This window comes from Tyto alba, unplaced genomic scaffold (assembly GCF_018691265.1).
Source record: "Tyto alba isolate M040663 unplaced genomic scaffold, T.alba_DEE_v4.0 Super-Scaffold_45, whole genome shotgun sequence".
Classification (NCBI taxonomy): domain Eukaryota; kingdom Metazoa; phylum Chordata; class Aves; order Strigiformes; family Tytonidae; genus Tyto; species Tyto alba.
In genome coordinates this window covers 38,094,477-38,113,794 of record NW_024881321.1, presented here as the reverse complement: position 1 = coordinate 38,113,794, position 19,318 = coordinate 38,094,477, and the positions used below count along the sequence as shown (strand labels likewise).

General features: G+C 43.2%; 1 protein-coding gene across 1 annotated transcript in view; it reads left to right on the top strand.

The window, feature by feature from the left end:
* Positions 1–19,318, top strand: part of SH3RF3 (SH3 domain containing ring finger 3) — a 256,125-nt gene that overhangs the window by 180,069 nt on the left and 56,738 nt on the right. Inside the window, exon 4 of the mRNA XM_042805823.1 lies at positions 10,218–10,574. Within this exon, the coding sequence (XP_042661757.1) occupies positions 10,218–10,574 (357 nt within the window). The remainder of the gene's footprint in view (positions 1–10,217; positions 10,575–19,318) is intronic.

The following is a 19,318-nucleotide window of genomic DNA, read 5'->3' as shown; positions in this document are numbered from 1 at the left end:
AAACCGCAGCACATCATGTCCTGACTCATATTTTCACACAGACTGGCAAACAGTGAACCCAGAGCCTGGACACAGCTCCCCAGTGACACAGCAGTGTTCGTGACCGGTAGCTGACATAATTCGATGTTGGCTGCTCCCAGTGAAACACACAGTGTGACCCCGGAGCTGGCGCTGCAACTCTCCACCACTACCAGCAACCCTGCTTTGTAGCCAGCTGTAGCAGGAGCTCCACACATGTCGTATCTAACTGTACAACCCCCTGGGACATTATTCTACTGCAAATATCCTGCACCACATCCAGCAACCCTCCTCTGTCTTGTATATGGGAAACAGGAGCCAGAAGACTATGTAGCAAAAAATGTCTCTTTCTAAATATAGTACATATAGGGCAAAGGTTGTTTATCACAACCATTTAGTGCTGATGGCTGCTTGAAGTGCATATGCCTTGGTTCCTTTTACAAGCAATTGGACCAAAACATTTTCTTGGCATTTGCTTTCATTCCTCATTTCACTTCTTTATCAGAGATAGAGAGCACAGTATATTTATTTGTATGCGATTCCCCACAGGTAATCTTCAGTTGCAGCACATAAAACTTAATTTTCCCCAATTGCACAAGATTTCTTATTCTACACAAAGTTATAAATCTCCTCAACAAGACTCCTTGCTTGCTCAGTGTAGGCAAAGCCTCGCAATACTTGAAAAATTACTTTGACTTTCCCATGTACTCCTTGTGCTGCCGTTTCAAGGGTTTCCAAGAGCTTCACATGTTTATCCAACTTCATCCTTTCTGCAGATAACATTGATGATGTGAGGTGCACGTAGGCGTTTTTTGTTATCAAATTAAGACAGGACTTCAGCAAATATATATATTTTGCTTCTTTCATCCCTATCCTTTATCTCATTAAGTTGGAAACAAGTGTTTTCCTTAAGAAAAGACATGGCATTGTCACTTCCTTCACACAAGCCTGAACATTACAAAAATGGTATTTTCAAGAACAATATTTCCAGGAACAAATCTCAGAGAATGAGCAAAAAGGCATGATGTCATGTTTGGTAGCATGTGTACATAGTGCAGCTATCAAGAATACAAGGGTCTGCACAACAGTGTGAGCATGATATTGCCTGTTTCACAATTCCCTTTATAATTACTTGGGGTCACACACCATAACCTGGAAGCCATTTACTGTAAGACTCCCAGGCTTGATGTGGGCATTGACTCTGAAGAGATTCTGTGCCTGAGTTGGTGTTATTTGACTTACCATTTTACAGTTAATTCAAAATTTTAGGGATATCGTTGATCACGCAAGTAAACAATAGCACCAGAAGCCTTGTGAAACATTAAGGAAGGAGGTAGAAATTTGCTAGAAAACTCTGAAAACATGAGGCTTGGCTCTTTTTAAAGCATGTAAGCTCTGCAGATATTGCTTAGATATACCTGTGAGCTTCACAGCTTTGCTCCAGGAACTGCAGTATCTTTCCTAGCCCATGCTGAAGTTTTGAGGCCTGGCTGGCTCAAAGTGAAGGTTTCTGCGAGTGAAGGCAGAATCTTCTGGATTTCAGCACAAAGCTGCCTCTCAGGACTTGCCTTCCTCGCAGTAAGTGGCAGCAATGGCAAAGGGCTCATACAGCTTCCAGGTGTCAGTGAGGCACAAGGACTACATCTGAACTGCTACTGAAAGCCTCCTGAGTCCCTCTTGGTCCCCTGTCCAGGCTGCTGCCCAGCGTAAGGCTGCTCACACTTCTGTCACCACCAGCATCTTCTGTTGTTGTGCAGGTGGATACCTGGGCCCAGAGGGAGAGTCACAGAGGTTTTCATTTTAACAAGAACAGGTCTGAAGGAGGCTCAGTGTAGCCAGAAAGCTGGTGGCTTTATACTAGGAAGGTGGCAGCGTTATTTCAGGTCTCCCATGGCTGTTCTTCCACCCAGGGACTTTGGGTACCCAGGTGAACTCCCAAACCACTGTAGCCTCGGCCATATCTGTGTCTTAGCTGAGAAACATCATCTGAGAAACAGCTCCCTGATGGATGTCTTGTCAAATCCAGCATGTTCCTGCGAAGTACTTAAGTTCCGATGAGTTTGGGGTTTTGATGAAAAAATAGTTTGTCAGTAAACTCCTCACAAGCTCCAACGGGGACTTTTCTGGTACTGAAATTGGTGCCAGATGGGTACCAGTCCTTCCACCGTTGAAGGCAGCTGGAGTTTTGCCACTGACTTCAGAGGAATTAGGATCAAGCACATGAATTCATGACTGCATTTTTTATTTAGCTTTCTGAATAATTTATAAGTAAAAATAGGCTGGATTCTCCCACTCTTTCTGATGTTGAGGAAAGCTGTATTTGGTTACATTTCTTGCTTTCAAAGGAGCTTTGGTGCAGTCATGAGCATCTCATTATAAAAAAGGGTGTCCATAGATGACAGATAGGAAGAAAAGAGAAGGAAATCCTTAGGCACATTGAAGACACAGCAGATATGAGATTCAGAGATGGCAGGTCAGAGTAAGATAGTCCTCATACTTGGAGCTGAAGGCTAGATAGCTAGAGTGGTTTCAGGGAGTGGATAGGGATGCAGAAAGCATACTTCTTTTTGGTGAGTTCATCTATTTTTGTCATTGCACTTAGTTTTATTTTCTTTCTTCTCGGTGATCTGGACATGAGTTTCCATAAGGTTTCTCACTGCGCTTTGCTTCTGAGCAGACATTGCAGCAGACTGCATATTTTTCCGGGATTCACCAAGCCATGTGTTTGTTCTCCATCACTGCAAACCATTTTCCGTCTTAAAACTGTTTGGAAAAAAGGGAAAGAAAAAAAAATTCCCAGTTCACCACCCAAGGCTTAATGTTTACTTCTGCTGCACGCATCATTTATTTTCATTCTGCAAGATCATGATGACACGCTCGTCCAAGCACATGCTGTTCTAATATGTTACATTCCTTCAGCCTCTCAGTGCATTAGAAGTGACATTGCTGCTAAATGAGAAAGATCTTGTAAGACAGGGAAATAGATTGCTAAGTACCGCTGCCTTTCAGGGAACCATGTTGTAGACAAAAATGATTGGCTTGCTTTTTCCAGACTATACATAGTTGTGTACATGCATGACCCTTATTAGGAAGGCTATCTGCTGTATGGTTTTAGGGACGTCCTTGAGAACATGCTAACATATTTAGCAGGCTTTTGGAAAAGAGAGTGAGTCGTATGCCTCAGCCTATGACTGGAGGAACAGGACACTTGAAGATTGAGATGCATCCTAGCAAAGTATTTCTGCAGCTATCACTCCATGTGAATGTGTTCAAGCAAGCGCATGTACTGTACTTCTTGTATTTTCTGGGTGCATGGAATAACTCTGCTCTCAATCACAGTGTGGAGTTTCAGAAATCTATCTTCCGTGATGGATAAACCACTTGCAGAAAATCTGTTCCACATTTGCTTGTTCCTCCCTGGCAATTAATTAGAAAAGGCAATAGTGGATTGTTAGAGATTAACGCAAAAACATTAAATAACTCTTTGTTTTAACCATAATATTTTCTCTTAAACTGTGCCTTACTAATGATTTTTCATTAGAAGATGGTGCCTAAATGAATAATTGAAATAGGATTTTGTAGCTTCTGTCCAGTGAATTTAAACTGTCTATGGAGAACTTGGGAGGCTTTCTCTAAACATTTTCAAATCTGAATTTGCAAAACGTATAAAAGATGAGAAATATAGATGCATTCAATATGAATTGGTTGAAGAGACTTTGGCACAAGTTTGTCTGCTGATATCCCATTAGTAAGCCCTTGGAACTGCTGTGCACTCACTGTACTAACTTACACAGTGAACATGTAAAGTATTATGTACTTTCTCCTAACGCCCATTTGGGTGAAAGGGTGTTTTGCTACTTGGCTACAGTAGAAGAAAGGTTGTATCCTACATTTGCCAGCAGGGATAACAGTAGGGAAAAGCTGCTTTAGCTTTCTGAAATGCTGCTTTTTGGGGATGAAAATGCTTTCACAGATGCAGTCCTCTCAGGGACCTAGCAGAGACAGGAGACTTTTGTGTAGTTATGCCCTTACTTATTTAATAACCTCACTGTGATTCAGAACATAACTTATAATACTAGAAAAACTAATTTAATGAGGGCATAAGAACTTAATATTTCCTGAAAGTAACTACTCTGAAGTGAAAACGCAGTAATAAATTCAGAGTGTTTATTTTAAGCACAAAATCAGCTATGGAACTCCAAGTTCTCAAAGTTTCTGCAAGGCATAAAATAAGGATGATCTTCTCAATATTTATGAACCGCAAAGTATAAAAATTAGCAGTCCCTAGATGAAAATATTTTCAGTCTTTCAGAGGGACATTGTGAAGAAGTCTTATTAATAATCTTAATTTTCCTTTCTGCTCTGCTCAGTAGTTCCTTTCCAAAAACTTGAGCACGATATTTTTTCTTACCAATTTGTTCTTTTTTATTAGGTCTGCATTGATTTGTGAGGGTTTGTAACTTTTCTCTTTTAAAAGGGGCCTGAAATAACATATTTCTGATCTTATACCTGTATTTGAACAGCACTGTCCTTTAGCTAATACTTTCCATAAAGACAGAAAAAAAGCTTCCATAGCAAATGAAGCATTGTTTTCCTGAAAGTCTTAATAAACTGTTGTTGCGTTTAAGGTGCTGAATTAATTTGACAACTGTACTTTCTCATTCAAATGTGCTTCAGTTTAACAAAATGCTTAAGCACGTCTGTAACACTAAGAATTTAATCAATCCTTCCTTATTCAGAAAAGAATGCCATTTTAGTCCCATTAGTGACACTTTGGTCTGGGTAGTATCAAGTACACTCTTGTGTACACTCTTGATACTTGTCTCTGAAGTATGTTGCTAAACCAGAAATAGGGTGAGGTCCTTTCTTTGGCAGGTCAGGTATCAGTCAGAAATGAAACCCTTACCCAGACCTAAATGACTAGAAAGCTAAGAGTGTTCAGTGGCAGAATAAGACTTGCTGTCCTCCGTCTTACAGAAGACAGCACCACCAGTGAACTGCAACAACCCAGGAGCTGCTGTGGTGACCACTGTGTATCAAGGTGTCCCCCGGAGGTCTAAACTGGGCTAGAACAATTGTGACACTACCATGGATTAGTAAACACACTGGCATATTTGTCAAGGGAGATAAAGAAAAGGTTAAGTATTTAAACTTGACCTAAATTTTGTTCCATAAATCTTGTTCCATAACAATAGCAATAAGTTCCACAGTAATAATTTGTTATTTGGACTAAAATGAGAATTAATTATGACTCATACTGCACAAGAAATAGTTTTTCCTCACTCATCATCACAGCTGGGGTATGTAAGTAGATGCATAATGCTGCCCACTGAAACTATAGTTCATTAAATCCCATTGGGATATAAAGGACATATTTAGTCCTGTGTGGGGATAGTCAGTGCAGATGACAGTTTCTCTCCTGTGACTCTTCATCCTTAACGGAGAAATATGTTGAAACTGTTTACAGGTAATCCCTTTTAAACCCATATGCATCAGGAGCTGGGGTGAACTGGGGTGTGTGTATATATGTGTGTGCAAACATGTGCAGCAGAAACAGAGGGAGAAAGTGACCATAATGTATTCTGCAGAAAAATTAGGCTTATCTAGAGACTAATAAAATAATAATTTTGGCAGCGGAGAAGTCGTTGTTGCCCATATGGTAAAGTCTCAAGTAGAATATCTAAAATAGTCATATCTAAAAGCCAGAAGAAGGAGAAAACCTCTCCCTTAGTTCATATTGCTTGGGATGTCTGGCTGGAGGCCAAAGTCATGACAGCTTGCATTGTGGCGGGGAGAGCAGTGTGGCTTCCCAATCAAGGTCAGCAAATTTTTAATGAACAGAGCTTGATTACTGCTCCCTTTGTGGGAAAAGGTTGTTTGGAGGTGAACAAGGCTCTGTGCACAGAGGTATGCCACACACACCCTCCTTCACTCTCAGAACCAGACGAGCTGGAGCTGCCTCCAGTACGGTTCCTCGCAGCTGGGGAATGCCTTCCCGAGAAACAGGCACCACAGCCCTGTGAACTGAGGCTGGTGCATCCTTATCTTAGCGTGCAGCACCCACAGTCCGTAGTCAGTGAGACCCCGGGAACAGTTTCACTGTACCGTTCCATTGCATCTCTTGCAAGGTAGGGTCCCTCAGCTATCAGAAGGTTTGTCCTTGCAAGGTTTTGCATTCCCAGACCCAGGATTGCAGCGCTGCTGGGAATGTGTCCCGGTTCAGGCTGGAATAGAGTTAATGTTTCTTTTTGGTAGCTAGAATAGTGCTGTGTTTTGGATTCAGCATTGGGTTTGGTATGAGAAGAATGCTGATAGCACGCTGACGTTTTCAGTTGTTGCTGAGATTTCAAGGACTCTCCGACTCCCCGTGTCCTGCCCGTACGCAGGTGCACGAGAAGCAGGGAGGGAGCACGGCCAGAGCACCAGACCCAAACTGGCCAGTGAAATATCCCATAGCATGGAACGTCGTGCTCACTGTATAGAGGAGGGTGGTTGGGAAGGGGCTCTCTCGCTCGCTGTCTCTCGCTTCCAGGATTGCGATTGCGGGATCTTGGTATTTCGGGGTCGCTGGCCGGGAACGGGCTGGGTGTGGGTCAGTGGGTGGTGAGCAGTTGCATTGTGCATCGCCCATTTGTACTTTCTATTGCTGTCACTGTTTTCATTTTATTACCATTATTAAACTGTTTCTATTTCAACCTGCAAGTCTCCCTTTGCCCCACTGATTCCCTCGCCCATTCCCAGCTGGGGGAGGGTGGGCAAGTGGCTGTGGGGTGTTTGGCTGCCGAGCAGGCTCAAACCAAGGCAGAATGTTTGACTGGTTTGGCATTCAAATCCAAGACTTATCCCTCTAAATCATATATCAAGTTTTCTAGGACATCCCCTTGAAACAGAATCGATTTGGGGTAAATCAGTCACACTGCAGTCTCAAAGGCACTTTATGATTGGGGATTAGCAGGACAAGATTTTCAAATATAGGTTCTTTCCAGAGGAGGGATCAAAAATGGGCGAGAAAGTTGAGTTCCAGTATTAGGGGTTGTCATAAGACCTACAGCCTTCCAGAAATGTCAAATTCCTCAGACTGACTGTGGGTCAGAACTTTCCATTAAGCTTCTCTGGAAACAGATCTGCCTGAAGATCAGATGACAGACACCAGAAAGCAATGCTTGTTTACATACTCAGAGTTTAAAATAAGAAATCTGCAATCACATTTATGTTTAAAAAAGAGTTTCTAAAAGTTCTTTGTCAAGAGGCAGCACCATTTGCTTTTACAAAGTAATAAGCAGAACCTTTTCTCTGTTATTCATAGCCTATTTGGGAACTACTTTCCAGCATCTGTGAGCAAAGATGTTTAAAAACAGTTCTCTACAAAAATAAAGTTGTAAAGCTGTAAAACATTTTTTATCTTGGCAGACCAAAACAAATGTTTTCCCAGTATTTCAGGAAGACTCTGACATTCCCAAAAGTTCATTAGCTTGACTGTTTTGGGAAGGGGCTTTATTTTTGCCTTTAATCTTCTACTGATATTGAAAATTACTTTGTTTATATTAATACAGGGCTATTTTTTATCACTCCGTGTTTTGATACTAGCTCTCTAATTGACCTTTTAACTAGGTTATACTTTGAACAAAAAAGTAATGGATTTTGTTGTTTCAAAAAGAACAGCTTTGGTGTTAAATTGGATTCCAGCCAGTGGGATTTATAATCTAATTCTTACAAGAGGATCAGAGTTTTGATATTAGGAGCTGGAGCACTTCATTGTCCATATGGAGCATTGCTGTAAAATCGGGAAGTTCTAAATTCTTTTTTTTTTTTTAAACTCTATATTTTCCTATGTCAAAGAGTTAAATTATATTCTTTTCCTGCTTGCTGTTGACCAGCGAAGTATTTCCTCACTTTCTGCTGTAGAAAAGAATCATACATATTTGATGTCTTTCTCCTTCTCTCCTTAATATTTCAAATAATTCAGCTAGACTATCTCCATCAATTGGGTAAGCGGAGCTGTAACACCTACTTAAGGGAGGGAAGCCATCTGGTTTCCTTGCAACTTGGAGCCTGCTGGCAAATATTAGGTTGTACCAATTTAGAGCATGATGAAGTGGGAAATAATGGACATTCTTGAAGAATCTGAAATGGGATCAGCTGTTATTGGCAAAAATTGGCAGGTGCAGTGCACTATGCTGGCTGTAAGCATGGTCTCAAGTTGGAGAGTGCAGCTGGGAAAATGGGCTGCTAATTGAATGGTTGCAGGACTCCCAGCAGCTCTGACAGTAGTGGATCATCATTAATTGGATGACTTGGTGGAAGCTGTCACAAAATGAAGGATCCTGCAAGTTGATGTTTACTTTCTAGGTTTTAGTGTGTTTATCGCCTGTTACTCAGAATGAGTACTTGTGGAAGTGCTCAGAAGTGCTCTCAGATTTAGGACTGGCAAACTCTATTTCTTATTTATATCTACAGCATGGTGACAGTGGTTGGGAGTCATAAATGTTGCTTAATTACACATTTGGTTAACGGCACACTGCTATTGTTATCTTTCCCATCTCTCTCTTTTTCCCTTTTATTTTCACTTGTATTAGGTTTCTAAATCGGCTTGGCTTGGAGCAGCAACTATCTTTTTTTTTTTTTATCAGAGCCTGAGAAGACCTTGTCCTCACTTGAGATTCTTGGATGCTGCTGTAATTCATACAGTGGTTACAGGAAGAAAAATAGCCTGGTTTTGGTCCAGAATACTATTACATGCACCTCTGGTTTATGTGGGTCTTAGAATACAGCGTATGCAAAAGCACGTATGGGCTAGCAGTGGCTCCCTTTTTCATATGTTGTTTTTATTCATTAAATGCAAACATATTGCAGTTCATCCTAGTTTAATATAAAGGTCTGTTGGCGAAATGTGGCATTTTCCCTCAGCTGTTAGCACCCCTCAAGGGAAGATCTATTGGCAATGAGTGCTGTGCAGAAAGCACTGCTGACTTCAGAGTGCACTCCATATATCATCAGTGACTGCAGCACCCCTATGCGCCTAAAAACTCCCCAGCTATGTAAGGCGTAGCTTGCCTGTATGAGTTATGGTGGCTAGGAGGTAAGAGGCTTCAGCGACAGGGTTGTCCCACGTAGATTACCTTTGACATTTACAGGCACAAGGCTATCTGTGAGTTTGGACTGAAGGAGGAACGGCAGGCTGAAAACTGGCCTGAACATCCTAGTGCTCTGCTGTCTCCAGGGACTGGAGGCCGAGTTTTAAACCCTTAGGGAGGACTGATAAGACCAATTTTTCAAGGTGGACCCTGAGCAAGTCTTCCAGTGGCCTTCATGCTCTTCCCTAGTCGAAGTGATGCAGCTGGAAAAAATTCCTTTGGCTTGCATCTGTGTTTGGATAACCTGTGTCCAGTGGGAGACAGGGAGATGAAACTGGAAGGATTTGGAAGCTGTACCCCTAGATCAAAACCCTGTGTGGCAAACATCAAGCACAGGCCTATAATGGACCTGGGGATAGCGAGACAATGATGAAGCTCCTGCCTCCTTTCCCCGGCTCTGGTTCTGCAGCCTGGGACAAGCTATTTTGAGGAATGATGTTTTTTTAAATGTTGTAGCTTGATGCACACCAATTTATGGTGCCTGGTTCTAGCCTAACTCTCCTGGAAGCTTATTCTGCCTCTCTTTTGTTTTTCCTGGCACGCGAAGTGGATAGAAATAACTCACCCAGTTTCAGAAAATTAAGTAAATTGGGCATCACCCTGAAGCTGGACAGTAACACTTGTATTGGAGCAGGTTTGGGGAAACGAAATGTGCCAGTGTGCCTCCCGGGGACCCGCCTGGCCAACTGAGAGACGAGGGACAGATGATGAAACGAGGCTGGTTCTGGGGCCTGTCCTGAGCATCTCCTCTGCCAGGGCAGATCCGCCCTGCAGCAAGCCCCGCGGGCGTGCGGGCACACACAGCGCTCCAGACCCCGCTCCGCCCCAGGGGGCAGCCACCATAGTTCAGTGACCCCCTTCGCTGGGGCCACGGCCGGGGCAGGCCACCAGGAAAGGATTGTGGTGCTTCGAGGAGGAAGGCCCAGGGCAGGTCCAGCAGGTGCCATCAGCAAGATGTGACGGGGGCCGTTAACGTCCCCCCGCTTCTTCTCTCTTATTTCTTTATTTAATTTTTTAAATCTTTTTTTTTTTTTTTAAAATCTTCCCGTCTTCTTCCTCACGCAGCTGAATGAATCCGCCAAGCAGCTCATCGAGATGGACAAGACGTGCTCAGCCGCCGCCTCCGGCTGCGACGTGCCGCTGCCAGCGGAGACGGCGGCGGCGGCGGCGGGCCTGGCACCCTGCTCCACGCTGGCCGGCGCCGGGGCGGCCGGGGGGGCCCAGCGCCAGGCCGAGGGCAAGAAGAACGCCAAGAAGCGCCACTCCTTCACCGCCCTCAGCATGACGCACAAGTCCTCCCAGGCCGCCAGCAACCGGCACTCCATGGAGATCAGCGCCCCAGTCCTCATCAGCTCCAGCGACCCGCGGGCGGCCGCCAGGATCGGGGACCTGACCCACCTCTCCTCCAGCGCCCCGGCCCAGGTAAGGCAGGGGTGGAGGTGGGTTCCGGGCGCCCTCGGTGGACAGAACGCCGTTGCCTGGCCTCTTTCAACGTGGCTGACCTCTGAACGAAGCCGTTGCACGGTGCTGTCGTCCCGATGTGACAGTGCTTGGCATGTGTCGTTCCCATCCTTGCGTTAATCAGCGGGCAGGCGTGAGGAGGCGGAGGATAAAGCCAAATTCGATTCACATCAATGCAACACATTTTTAAAAAAATAATCCTACGATTTGTTAGAAGTCATGTGGCTTATGTTGCATCACTTTCTGTTGTAGAAAGGAATAATTTTGAGTGAGCCTGTTACCCTGAATGTATCCGTTACCCTGCAGGGTAGCAATGTCATTATGAAACTCACACACTGGGGATAAAAAAGGTTTTTGGAGTAATTATTCCCCTACAGATCACTGGAGGATGAGCAAATGTGCTGCACTTTGACAAGTGTTGTACCCAGTGAGTAGCTGCTGTTCAGAAACGCCCAAGGAGGTTTCAAACCATCAGACACGCTGAGGGTGCATCCCCCCTGTCCTTCCCACTCTCAAAGCAAGGAGCAGAGGAACAGCCTCCTGGACATCCCTACAGGTCCCAAAAGGAGCTTCCAAGAGGCTGCTTCTGGGGACCTGGCAGAAACAGGAGCCAAACTCGCCAGGGACACACTAGAACCCCTTGCAAATGCCTGCTGTTTCTGTGGATAAGGGAATCCAGGTGGTGATTTGCAGTTTGAAGGCATAGAAGAGAACAGATAATAATAATAGTCCCGAACATTTTCTGCCTCAGCCTTCCTGCTCAGTCATCTACACACTTGGTGTTCAGATTAGCAGCAACAGGTTCCCCTGCAGACCAGCTCCTCGTGGTCTGTGCTGCTTGCTAGCATGGAGATAACCTACGTGTGGCAAGGTCTTCCCGCCCGTTGTTCCTCTGCTGAAAAAAGCAGCCCTGCCTTTTACGTCTCCCTGGCCATACCTTCCTGCTCCTTGCACCCATGTCCTCATATTAGGACAAATGTGGATCACTTCCCACCCCTGCAGTGGCCCAGTGCGGGAAACGATCTGCATTACAGCTGCTGCCTGCATTAATATGTGTGTAGACAGCTGGGAGAGGGCAGCACAGGAAGGGGGACAAGCAGCAAACTGCAGGGACTGCCTTGGGCAGGAATGCCTGTTTATGTCCAGTTGCAGTGCCGGTGGGTCTCCCCTGTGGGGTCGGCGTGGTGCCTCAGACCGTGAGGTCATCTCGATGGCTGTGCCATACTGCCATCCATGACATGAACCCCCAGACCTCAAGGACACTGGGGAAGGCAGGGTGCCTGCATGCATGCCGATGTGTGCCACTGGGCCAGCTAAAACAGCATGCTGAGGGGACACTGTCATGGTGGAGCAGCACCCTCTGCTCCTGCCTCAGCTGCTCACCTCTCTCCACCGCCCATCCACAGGTAGGAGCCAGAGTGGCAGCTTGGTCCAACTGTAATTTAGCTCATTTTCTTCCACGTGCCTTTTCCAGGCGAGGTGTCTGTGCTGTAAGGTCTCCCCGCTCCTCTCAGCCTTCAGCAAGTGGGTGAAAGTGAGGATACAGCCCCCACACAAAGCATCACATGTGCCAAGATGTACTGGGACATCTGTGAAGCAGCACAAGCACTAAACATGAGTGAGGGTCCCAAGCTTGTCGAGTAAATGACACCCAGGTTTTTGGCACTCAGAGTGACACATTTGGACTTTACTGAGATGTGACAGACTGTGGCTTTGCTGTTCTTGTGCTAGTCAAGGGAAAAAACATGCACAACCTTTGCTAGAGTTATGCGAAGGCTCATTCTAAGCTAGTAAACGACAGAAATTAGACCATGAAGCAGAAAGTGCCTTGACTATTCTCCCCCATTTTAACACAACTGGCGTGCAAAACCCCACTCATTTTGCAGACCACTGTGGCATGTGGGCACAAGTGGTAGGGGACAAGAAGGTCCCCATGTTCTCTGTAACAAGTTTTGGTTATCAAAATCCAACTTGAAGGAAGGTTGGTTGGGTCCTTTGCAGCAGATGGGAGCACATGTAATCGGTGTCATGATCAGAAGCACAGCTAGGGCGGGGTATAACGAAGCCATTCCAGTGTGCCCACGGTGGGAACAGATTTGAGGAGTGGTTCTTCTGCCTCGGGGCATAGAGCAGGTTTGTAGACAAGGCAGCTGAGCACACCACTCCTTCACTGCTGGCCAAAACTGTTTTGGCCAAAACTGTCTTGGCCAAAATCCAGGGAGGGGAAAAAGAGCCTTGGTGGTTCAGATCAACCTCAGTAAAAAGAGGTTTCCCCCTGCCGAAAAGCATTATTGCAGCCCAGGGACCCCGTCACCCCAAGCATGGCATTTGCGTGTATGAATACGTATCTCTGCTTTCGGGGGCCTTACCATTTGCTTTCTGGTTTGAGGGATTTAAACGTTTTCTTTTGCAAACTTTGCTAGGAATGTATATCTCTGGGGGGAAAAAAAGGTAGAGCTGATGTTCTCACTATATTCTCTTTACTGTAGGAGCAGCCCTCAGAAAAATGCCTTGCTGTTGTAAGAGTAGCAATAAAATCACAAGAGCTACCAATGTGAATTCACCTGTTTTTTGCCTTCTTAGTTAGATCTACAAAGAGTCCAGAATTTGCCTCTTACAAAATGAACATTAAAATTGTGCAGCTATATTTCTATTTCTATTAATCCAATAACAATAGAGGTTACACTTCAATAAAGAATGTCAGACATTCGGTTCCGTCTCTGACATCTGCTAAGACCTGACATGGCTTTGAAACAATGATGCTGAAGCCTTAGACAGAAAATCAGTTCAGCATTTTTCTTTTATTCACGTGGCTGAATGCCAGCCAAAGTAGCATAAACAAAGGGCCCCTGGGCTCTTACATCAAGGCATTCAGGGCAGTGGCAATCTTGTCTTCAGATCATTTTGTTCTAAAATGTGTTTGCCATTTTTAAGGTAAATGCCCTATATGTCTTGTTAGGGGGTTGACATCTTGACAGCCTGTAAACTGAATCTACTGTTGCATCGGAAGAGCTCACGGGCATTGCTGAGAGCATGGGCAGGTTGGTAGGAAAGCTGTGTGTGTAGCTGCCAAACTTACTGGTGAGCTCTGCTGCAGGAATATGTCTCACCTTTTCTTTTTTTCGCTTGAAGAAGAACCTCTTTGCCCTGCAAGTCATCGTCACGGCCCTGGAGTGGTTCCCTCAGTAACTATCTCAAGCCACTGCTAGTTTGCAGCAGCAAAGTCAGCCAAAGCATATTTCTTATAAGGGAAACAACAAATTTACAGTTTCAGTGCTGACTATCTAGCAAATTTATGCCTTTCCTTTCACCATTGGAATCCAAATTTGTTTTATTGTGTCTTTACATCATGTCTTTGATATTTTCAGGCACTTTAGCATTGTTTATTTAACAGATCTCATAAAAAGAAATAAATGAATTTTGTTCAGTTTGGTTAGTATGAGCTTCTCTGGTACATATCAGGATTAGTATTTAGCTTTCAGTGGGGAGTTTCACCTTTTCAAAGAGTTTGACACAATTTTCCTACTGCCTGTCCTCTGAACAACCAGAATTCAATTACAGGAGTTCTTGAACAGCATCCAGTCCCCTACCTCAGGCAACCAGCTGCTGCCCAGAGAAACAGTCTTCTTAAAACAAGCATCTATTTTCCTTGTAGACCTGAGGCACCTACATCTGGGGCACCTGCTTTTTCTCTGCTGACAAGAGGAGAAACAGAGACATCGAAGACTTCTTACTACAGGAACTCAAAATTTAGGTGCAAATTTTAGATGTTTCAGTAAATGTGGACTATATTCCACGCCTTAGAAGTGATTTCATGCGTAGTACTGTATTCCTGTGGCTTTTGTCAATTTTTGTGAATTGAAACCAGACTTTCATGCCGAGCTGACATGTTTTTTGTTTTTATGAGTTGTTAGACTATTATAAGCCTCCTGCTCCTCCAAGAGGACACAGATCTATGCATATTGAGCACTGTCATGCAAACCAGAGTATGAAATCACATGTTTTGAAAGCAGTTCTGCACATCCTTAATTTAGTAATTGAAGACTACAGGTCTTCCATAACATGTTTGTTGTTCTTTAAGCAGAACCAGTTCAGCTGTTTCCCAAAGATCCCAAGATGCATTTTGAAATGAATGATGATCTAAAAAACATCATAATTGACTGCAAACCTAGGGATGCACAAAGGCAGAAGAATGAACTTCAAGCCACTTCAGCTGAATAAAGTTGCGGCTGGAAGACCACAACAGCCAGGCTACAAAGCATTTATTTTCAAAGAGGCAATGTTGGGATCTTTGTTTTGCTTGCAGCCAAATTTACCTCCTGCATGCTTTTTGTTACATGCTGAGCATCACTCATTAAATGTAAGATCTCCATCTAAACAGGTGTCTGTCCATCATGCGGAATGTCCTATCATGCTGGCAAAATGGATTTTTACTGAAGATGTAAGTAGTGCTGTAGGCCTGTGATGGAGCTGGAGGTTACGGGTGCAGAAGAGCAGTTCGTAACTGAGACTCCATGGGGAGCAGAGAAGGTCCCCTGACAGTAATCATGCCTAGGCCTCAGATGGCTTGTCTTGCTTTCATTTTCACCCGTTATGAATTATTCTTCCCTGCTATTTGGAAAGGTCATAGATCAGTACTGCTTCAAATCCCCTGGTTTTTGACAGAAAATGCATTTTGTGAATAATGAAGTGTGTCTTTGTGCACACCAGGAAAACAGCTGAGTGAGGAAAAGGATCCTCCCCGCAGAAGGAACTTCTGTGTGTGTTTTGAACAACTCATCACCATGCACAAGAAGTCTGTCTGTATCTGCGAGTGTTAGTACAGGCTCCTAACCAGAGGCCACATGTTCAGGAAAAGCTGAGAACAATGTCTTGCACGCTCCCAGTCCCAAAGAGTGACAGTATTTGAAATGAAAAATGTTCCTTGAAGTGTCTTGCTATATAAATCATTTGGAAGAGTGACTCCTTATCAGTCATTTGGAAGTGCTGAATTTTAGCTGAGAAAATGTAATAGCAGAACTTCGGTTGAGCCTTGGCTGATAACTTAAATGTGCTGATCATGAGAAGCATACAGATTATACATAAAATCCAGAGACTAAAAATAAACGTTGAATTTTCAAGTGCATGACAGAAAAGAAAAGAAATTCAGGTATTTTTCAGCTTTGGCCTGGAATCCAAAATCTTTGGCCTGCTCTGCTGCTGGCTGTGAATGACAACTGACAGGACATCCATTAATGAGAGTGAGACAGCTGAAACCAAGGGCAGCTATCTCAGGAGGCTGCACTGGTCAAAATGGCAAAAGAGAAGTAATACTAGTCTGACCTGTGTTTCTGTCATTTAGACCAAAATACATCACGAAAACAGCATAAGAGACTTTGCTGATGACTAGCCTAGACTACTTCATGGTCTTTGTACATTCCCAGTTCTACTCAAAATTTTTTAGAACTGGTTCCAAACATTGCCTGTTTGTTACATCTCTATTTTAAATAACTTTATAAAGAACTCTGGTTGGGGATTTTGTAGCTGGGAAGGAGTTAGGATTTTCTAAGCAGAGAGTTTTAGGCATGCATGTAAGGTGCATTTTTCTGGGCTACCAATACGTCTTTGAATATACTCTCTACATATTGGCATGTATTACATTATTTGTCAAAACTGTTGCCAATGAGACACATGAGCTGACTCAATCTATTGACTGATTGCATAAACTACTGAGAATCCAGGTCAAAGCAAAATCTCCTTTCAGAAGCTACCAGTCTAGAGACAGTGTCTTCTCTTTATCCTGTAATTTACCTCATCACAAATACATTTTGAAAGATTTTTCAAGAACCACAAAAACTAATATTTTACAGGATCTAGGAAGAGAAGGTTGTGCTTTAGAAGGGTTATTCAACTGTGCATGAAATCCTGTTGCCTGTAAAACAAAAGCAAAATATTTTTTTCCAGATGCTCCTAAGGGTAGTAACCCAAAAACATTTTGCCACTGAAATAATTTTTGCACAGGGCTAATCCTGAGGCTTTACACTACCTGCCAGTCAACTACTGATTTGGAAGTCTCAAGAGCAGGCAAGGCATTCTCTTGATATTCACACTATACCACAAAATCCTGTCCATCCAGCACATGCTGTGTGTAAATCCATGACATTTGAAAAGAAATTACTACAGTGTGTATTTTCCCTTTTTTGTTTGTTTGGGGTTTTTTGTTTATTTTCTTACCACTACTATCTCCCTGGAGGAGGACTTCCTACAGAAGGCATTGCACAGGATCCCAGTGAGTTTGTTATACAATTATCAAAAGGATAGTTTTGAACATGGGATTAAATTAATATCTTTTAGAACTCAAGATTTCACTTTAAGCTTTCCTGTCTTTCAGCATCTGATTTTTCATGTTCTTTGATCAGAATTGCAAGAAACTTTTTACGGTAAAACCATTTCAAACCTCATGGTGGAGAGATAGACACCGGTGCTCAGTGCTGAAAGGGTTAGTCTGAGAGAGAAACAGGGCTGAAAAAAAATATTATTCTCATGATGCTTATTCACATGATGCTTAATTAGTCCTCATTTGGGGGAACTGAAAATCTGCAAACCAGAATAATCAGTGCTTTTATAGATGGTAATGTCAGATGAACGTTTGGAAGAAAATGACAAATTTATTTTTTTTTTTTTTGTTCCAACTTGCAGCCATCCTTAGATTGCAGGGTAGTGGAAATGGAAGCTCAGGAAATACATTTACATGACTTGTCCAGCTCTCTGCATAGCTCTGTGAGCTATTCACAGAAGACATGGTCTAGAGTTTTTAGCCTACTATGAGCCAAAAAATAATCAGGGCCAATGTGGTGCTAGAACAGGCTGGCATAATATTCTGCCTCACTTTCATCCGCAGCCGCAGATGCTTACAGGTTGTAAGAATCCCTCAATAAACGCTAAATCATATAAATTTAGCTCCAGTTTTTGCAGGAAGGAACTGGGTATTTATGCAGCTATTTATGCAGCTGCAGCTGTTATTGTGCACATTTGTTTGTTTTTTACACACATACCATTATGGATGAAAAAGTCTTACTCTAGGATTAGTAAGTCCATTTCATCTCCCACTTTGCTAATTAGCATTTGATGAGGCTACTTCATCTTGTGTGTAATACTTTTCATCAATACTTGGTGGCACTACCATGCATTAAGTGTTAATACATTATTTCTAGAAACATTAAGGCCTGCAGGGATTGCCACAGTCGTTGTTTTATGGAGTCAGCGAATTAGAGAAACAAGTCACAGGAATCTTAAAGACCATTAAGCCTATTTTTTGTGATATTTTCAGAGGATGGTATGTCAACCTATGTGAGTTGAATGTTTGAGTGTTTTTCTCTTATTTTAAAGTAATATTAAAAAGAAATTTAAAGTAAGCTGTAAATATGCATTCAAGACATTAAAAGAAATTTTCCTGTGAATTAATGAATGTGATAAGTGCCCTGTGGTGAGACAGTGCTGGATTTGCTTTGAAGTCAAAATAGAGATTTCTGGTTGGTGATTTTCTAGATGATAAGAACATTCGTCTGATAGCAACAGCAATTATTTTTCTGTGAAGGCTGCTGCAACCTGCAATATCATTGTACTCTGTTCCTAGTTTTATCACTGTCTTCATGACTTCTATTCCCCTCCAAGACTGAGTCCTGTGCTTTTGCAAGCCACTTCTCTAATCTCTACAGGCACCATGTCTTTTCGAATTAAACCACAAAAGTGGCCTTAAAGCACTGGTGAAAATCTAAAGTAAATCTACAAAGGAGAGAAAAAGATAGTTTATGCTGAAAGTCCAGACTACTAATTCTTATGCTTTCATAGAGGTGTGAATGGGAGAAGAGAACAGGAATGAATTTGAGAGAAAGTTTCAGCCCAGATGAGTGGTTATTACCTTTAATTTCCTGGTCTCTGGGCTTGTCAGTACCGTTTTGCCAGACTGGTTGCTTTTAAATACATGTCAGAGCTGACACAAGAGGCAACAACATCTCAGCAATGTATTATTTACCCAGGAGTATATGCTACAAAATGTAATAGAAATATATCATTACATATACATGAAAGTACAATTTGTTTTGACGCTCCTGTAGTTCTCTTGCAAATAATACTCATCAGTTGGAGGAGGAATGGATCCATCTGAGCTTTAGACACATTGAGGTGACTTCAGAGGAAGTCGGACTGACTGCTCTTACCAGGAAACACTGGCCCTCAGGCTGGACAGTCATCTGCAAAGTTCATTTTTGTCAGCTGGCTTTGGCTGTCTTAATTTTGCATAACACCTGACCAGTGCCTGGTGCTGTGACTTACTTAAGCATCTAAAAACGGTGCTGGAAATGCTGTGTGGGAGCTGAGAGCAGAGACCCCATGCTCTGCTGCTGTTATGCTCCAGAGGACCATGCTGCTGCTAGGACTAGATCAAGTTTATCCAAGCCCCGAGATACCTTTGTGTGGAGCCTTTCTTCATTCTTGGCCCTCGCATAAAGTCTCCTTGTAACAGCCAGCAGAGAGACTGGGAGGAAGGAACAAACAATTTTTAAGGAGTCCTCAAGGCATGAGTTATGAGCTTCTATAAGACATTAGTTTAAGTGTTGAGGGGAGAGGGGGGAGCTGTGTTTCAGTGATCATAAAGAGGCTGTTGTGTTTACAGACAACAAGCAAAAAGTCCTTTTATATCACTATCCAGCCCATGGGTACATAAT